This window comes from Arvicanthis niloticus, chromosome 6 (assembly GCF_011762505.2).
Source record: "Arvicanthis niloticus isolate mArvNil1 chromosome 6, mArvNil1.pat.X, whole genome shotgun sequence".
Taxonomy (NCBI): Eukaryota; Metazoa; Chordata; class Mammalia; order Rodentia; family Muridae; genus Arvicanthis; species Arvicanthis niloticus.
The window spans coordinates 86,469,436-86,475,435 of NC_047663.1; the positions used below are offsets into that span (position 1 = coordinate 86,469,436).

At 59.9% G+C, this 6,000-nt stretch overlaps 1 protein-coding gene across 1 annotated transcript; it reads left to right on the forward strand.

The window, feature by feature from the left end:
• Nucleotides 1-3,006: 3,006 nt before the first annotated feature.
• Nucleotides 3,007-5,616, forward strand: Tlx3 (T cell leukemia homeobox 3). Its single transcript, XM_034507003.2, has 3 exons — nt 3,007-3,427; nt 3,792-4,035; nt 4,988-5,616. The coding sequence occupies exons 1-3, from the start codon at nt 3,007-3,009 to the stop codon at nt 5,196-5,198; spliced, it is 876 nt and encodes a 291-aa protein (XP_034362894.1). The 3' UTR covers nt 5,199-5,616.
• Nucleotides 5,617-6,000: the final 384 nt, after the last annotated feature.

Here is a 6,000-nt window from a genome sequence, read left to right on the forward strand (position 1 = left end):
TTCCCCCCAGTTCTAGAGCTCGAGCCCAGGGCCTCCCCCTTGTTAAGCAAGGGCTGTAAACTGAACTAGATCCCATCAAGGGCAGTTTTCAAGACCAATAAAAGAGACTTTGGCAAGCATTATCTACAACACGCACAAACATGTAAGAGAGAGTGAGAAGCGGTGTCAGTACCAACAACCAATCCACACGTGTTTATTTCCTAGTACATCCGAACACTGAGACATAGACAGGAGTCTAGCCACTGGTTTCCACCAGCCTTGTTAGCAGGCTGTTCAACCCCACACAGAACCCCCAACACAGAGGGACTTCCCCCTAAACCCGCCACCCAAGAATGCCAAGAAGTGGCATTAGAAAAACAATAAGCGCCAAATGCTGTTGGCATTGCTGGTCCTAGGACACCTAATCCACTGACCAAGATCAGGAACTCTCCCCACACCCCCACCTCCTGATTTACTTCCTCCCCCACCCCTGCCTAAATACCCTTCTTTGTCCAAGGAAGAATGGACTTGAAGCTCCTAAGTGGTGAAGCAGAGAAAGTCCTCACTGGTGCTGGGCCCCAGACTAGTGCTTCCCACTGGACCAGCTCCAGACTGTTTCTCTGCTATACCGTTTCTCTGCTACACAAAGAAACTGAGGCACAAGGATGCGCAAGGCTTCTGAGTCTGACTAAACTGAGCTGTTCCTAATGCCTTGAAAGTACTACTGGCCCTGCCCCCCACTTGGACAGGTGTATTTTCATGTCCTGGTCATCTCGTACCATGGACCTTTGTGCTTCAGCCTGTTGGGCATTTTACCAGTCCCCTGAAGTGACCAGGCCTGGAACCAAAGGCTCTGGACGGGCAGGAAAGTAAATGAAGCAAAGCACCCTCAAGTCTGAAGATCACTCCCCTCAGGGAAAGCCTTCTCCTCACTGGGTGAGCGGGTACCTAGTGCCCACCCCTGCCACACAGAATTCTCAAGGACGAGAGAGTCACCTCTGAACTAAAAGGTGATGTTTTATAATCCAGAGTGTGGATTGGAGTGAAATTTCTTATGGGCGCTCCCCCGGCTCCTCTTATTTTGCTCCCGTGGCCACTCTGGGGTTGGCTAGAACCCTCTCTGTTTTACAAATAAAGCAAAGGAGGCTGGAGGGGGCCAAAGGGAGCCAAAAGCAGCACCTACATTGGAAGAGAGAGGCCTCGACCCCCAACCCCAGAGCCAGCACAAGCCAGCAAGCTGCCCAATGTCACACAACTGGCAGGTGACCTAACTGCCCACTAGAGCCTGGAGGAGCTACAAAGCCTGAGTCATCTGGATTGTTGAGAGCAACGAGACTAAGGAATCAAACAAACGCTTGCTGCCTCCTTCCTGTGCTCTGGCCCCGTTGGTGAAGAAATACACCTGTCCAAGATATCTCTGCAAATAAAAAACTACCAACAAAATGAACACGTACCATAACACACTACACCATCTATCACGCTGGGCTTGAGGGTGGGAAGGGAACCGAGCGATGTGCTATACCTACTAAGTGCGGGGCTCTATGCTCTAAGCTCTCTCAATGTCTCTCTCACAGTGCACAAATACACAGTGCACGCTTTACTCCATTTTACAAATGAAAGCCCAAAGTCTAAAATGATGGAGTCTCAAACTTACTCAGCTATAAAGTGGCCCGCCCAAATCTACACACAACTTCTGATCAACAGCACAGACATCGCTTGGGACTTTCATATTCAGGGAGCCAGAGGAAGAGGCCCTGCCGGGAGTGTAGCGCTCAGAGTCTATAGCTAACGACTTTACAATCCGCCGCTAGAAAATGACTCTGGGTCTCACCCAGGTGGAGAGAAAGATGATCACTCCCCATGTGGTGCTGGCCACGGTGCTACCAGACTGGTGTGGACAGTCCCGGAGACAGCAGATCCTAGGGTGGTCAGCGCCTGGACTGAACCGCTGCGGGTAGGAGCTCGGCGCTCAAATTTCCAAAGGAAATTTCTCCATCTGCTCTAGATGGGAACCGCCCCCTCCTGTGCCACTAGCGACTGAGGTCCCCAAACCTGCCGAACCTCAAAGGGGTCCCCAAACCAGCGACCACAGCCCCATCTATCCCGCAACGAATTTCAAGGGGCCAGATCCCAGCTCCCCACCAGTTGACCTCGGGTGCCTAGTCCAGCCGGGCCCGTACGCGTGGGCACCTGCAAATCACCGCTCAGTCCTCCTGTCTGGGGCCAGGGAGCATCTCCAAAGTGGCCGCGACTCCTCGTTGGAAGCCGGGGCGGGGACAAATTCTCCCCACGCGGGTCGGTGTCCTAGGTCGCGTGGAGAAAGCTCCGGTGCTCCCCTTGCTCCACGCGTGGACAGCGCCAAGCTTGCACCCCACGATGCTACGCTTTCGTTGCTTCGGCGGAGGACGAGCGGCCGATAGGCTTCCGCAGATTTCGTAGGACCGTTCTTGGGTTGCAGCTGTGCTGTAACTGAAGATTCATTTTGTTTGGGGGTTGCGCAGATGAAAATATTTAGAAGACAACGAAAACCCCCGCGGCAAAAGGGCCATTTCCCGAGCAGCGCCTACGGGCGGGTGCGGCGGCGGGAAGCGGCAGGGCCCGGAGCGGGGAGCGTCTGCTAATTGCAGCTTCGTTAGATTTCGGGTTTGAGAAGCTGCGGTTCGGGCGCTAATATCCGCCGCCCATTATCCCGGCTAATAAATTTGACCTATTGTTCGTTTGTTAAAATGATGTCACCTTGGAACAGTCCCTAAGCTCCTATTTCCATGAATTAGGCCTTTATTGAAAGCCGAGAGCCAATGAGAGAAGAGAGGCTTGTTGATCGCAGCCAATGGCTGCGGCGGGAGAGGAATTAGCAGCGGAAACTCCAGGTTCGGTTCAAGAAAGATGACACAGAGCCTGTCGGGCCCGCGCACTCTTGGCAAAGTTTCAGTGCGACTGGAGGCGCCGGGCGCTCCATGGCCGCGCCGTAACGGGGACCCAGCCGCCTCCCCGCCCAGCCCAGCCCAGCCCTTCCGCCCGCCCAGGATGGAGGCGCCCGCCAGCGCGCAGACCCCACACCCGCACGAGCCCATCAGCTTCGGCATCGACCAAATCCTCAACAGCCCGGACCAGGACAGCGCGCCCGCCCCGCGGGGGCCCGACGGCGCCAGCTACCTGGGAGGGCCCCCCGGGAGCCGTCCGGGCGCCGCGTACCCGTCTCTGCCCGCCTCCTTTGCGGGCCTCGGCGCGCCCTTCGAGGACGCGGGATCTTACAGTGTCAACCTAAGCCTGGCCCCCGCCGGCGTGATCCGGGTGCCAGCGCACAGGCCGCTCCCTGGGGCCGTGCCGCCGCCTCTGCCTAGCGCGCTGCCCGCCATGCCCTCCGTGCCCACGGTCTCCAGCCTGGGCGGCCTCAATTTCCCCTGGATGGAGAGCAGTCGCCGCTTTGTAAAGGACCGTTTCACAGGTGAGCAGAGAGGGCCACCAGGAGCCAGGCCTCGGTTCTCCGGGGGGGCCAGGGACGCCGTGCCCTGTGCACCCCACTCCCAGGATCGATTCCAGAGGCCCAGGCATGGCGGAGGCCTCGGCGTCCAGGGCTCGGGGCGGCTATGGGGGGTGGGGGAGGTAAATCGGGGAGTTACGGGTCTGGGGGAAAAAGAAACCAGCGCCCCGGGGAAGGAGGGGCGTCCCTGTCTGGCTTGGAGCTGCGGGGGGGGGGGAGGGGACTCGTGGGACGAGCGAGATAGCGGAGCCCTGTGTCCCACGGGGCTCCACGTGCGGCCCGAACAGTGATGGGGCTGGGCTTCAAGGGGCCTCCTGTGTCTCTGCAGCGGCGGCCGCACTCACGCCCTTCACCGTGACCCGGCGCATTGGCCACCCCTACCAGAACCGGACGCCGCCCAAGCGTAAGAAGCCGCGCACGTCCTTTTCCCGGGTGCAGATCTGTGAGCTGGAAAAGCGCTTCCATCGCCAAAAGTACCTGGCCTCGGCCGAGAGGGCGGCGCTCGCAAAGTCCCTCAAAATGACGGACGCGCAGGTCAAGACCTGGTTCCAAAATCGGAGGACCAAGTGGCGGTGAGAGCGGCCCGGCCCGGCCCACCACGCACCTGCCCTTCACCTGCCCCGCCCTGCGCCGCAGCCTAACATCATGCCCTCTCTTGTGCTAGCCCCTGCCCGCGCCCCCTGGACCATGCATCGCCCCTGTTTTCCAGATTTGTTGTCCTTCCTTCCCACCGACCTGTATTCCTCTCGCAATCTCTCCCACGCCTCGGCGTCTCCATTTTCAGGCCCATCTCGCCAGTGTTTTGTTTCGCCTCCTTTGCTCGTTTGGGTTCCTCCCACCTGCCCACCACCACACATACACCCCCGGGCCTCCCACGTTCTCCTCCCTCTCCCGTTCCAGCCCACCCACTCGTGTTTCGGATTGATGGCCAGGGCTGTTTTAGGATCCTCTCTCCAACTCTGTGTTTTGTTTTGTTTTTTAAAAAATACTATCTTTGCTTCCATCCAACCCGTAAACGACGAAGCTCTATGTTCTAGAGAGCGCTTTGAGACAGTGCCCGGTAGAATTCTTATCAGAGTGACCCCGTCCGGTGTCACCTAGCTGGTGGTGCACAGCCGGGCAGTTCACCCGCGGGCCCAAGTGACCCCATTGGCCGCAGGGCCGAGTCAGTTATACATTGCCCTGCCGCTCTTATCCCGCAGAGGGTAACAAACACACACACACACACACACACACACACACACACACACACAAGATTTATTGTTGGCGAGGCTACAAAATCCGGGTGTGCAGGTGGACGGGCGGGCAGAGTGCCTTCCCAGCGCCCCCGGGGTGCACAAACAAAACCCAGCGGTCCCACCCGCCCTCCCGCCCCGCGGACCTCGGGGCAAGTGTGTGCGGGCCGAAGGCGGCTCCGCGCCTCGAGGGGCCGGGAGGCCCTGTTCCCGGGAGGGCTGGGGCCCGCTGGTGGCCTAGCAAAGCCCAGTGCGTGACGGTGCTGTCCCTCTCCCTCCCCGGGTGCAGGCGGCAGACGGCGGAAGAGCGGGAGGCGGAGCGGCAGCAGGCGAGCCGGCTCATGCTGCAGCTGCAACACGACGCCTTCCAGAAGAGCCTCAACGACTCCATCCAGCCCGACCCGCTCTGTCTGCACAACTCGTCGCTCTTTGCTCTGCAGAATCTGCAGCCCTGGGAGGAGGACAGTTCCAAGGTCCCCGCTGTCACCTCTCTGGTGTGAGACACCGGCGTGCACCGTAGCTACGGATCGCCGCCCCCACCAGGCGGGGCGCCCGGGTCCCCCAGCCGGGCTGGGGAGGGAAGCTGGGCCGAGAGGGGTAGGGCGGCCCGACTCCCGTGGGTCTTGGGGCGCGCCGCACAGCGCCGGCCGCGGAGAGGGGCTGGGCCCAGGTCCTCGCGGCTGCACAATCCGAGCCCCCCGCCCCGCGCCCCGTCCCGCCCCAGGCCCGGGCCTGACAAAGAAGCGCCTTACGTTACTCCGCCCCGCGCCCGCACCCCCGGGCTGGGCGCCTGTATTATACTTTGTACTTTTGCCCAAACGTGTAAATAATAAAAGTTTTGGCTTTTTTCTTTAGAAACCGGCCACCTGCTTCCCCTGCGGGGCCGCTAGAGGAGGGGCAGCCGACCCGGCGACAGGGGGGGAAGCGTCCGGGGCCGGGGGCACCCTGCGTTTAGGCTGGGTGCACGCCTCTCCTTTTCCGTTCCTTTTATTTAAGTCGTTTTATTTAATAAAAAGTTAGCTATTTCACTTAATGCCGCTTTTATTTCGTTTCTTTCCTCGAACGCTCAGCGACCCCGGCCCTTGCGCCCCACCCCTCTGGCTATCGCTAACGAGCGGCGGTGTGCGCGGGCGCGTCCAGGTCTGCGAGCTGCACTGGTTTCGCCCCAGCCCGAACCCCGTCCCGGGGCCCCCACGGAGGACGTGCGGTGCAGGTCAGTTCCAGCCGACCGGCAGAAACCGGTTGCCGATGGGATAAGGAGTGGACCGCAGCCGCGCGCTGCTGGAAAGGGAATGTTCTGAT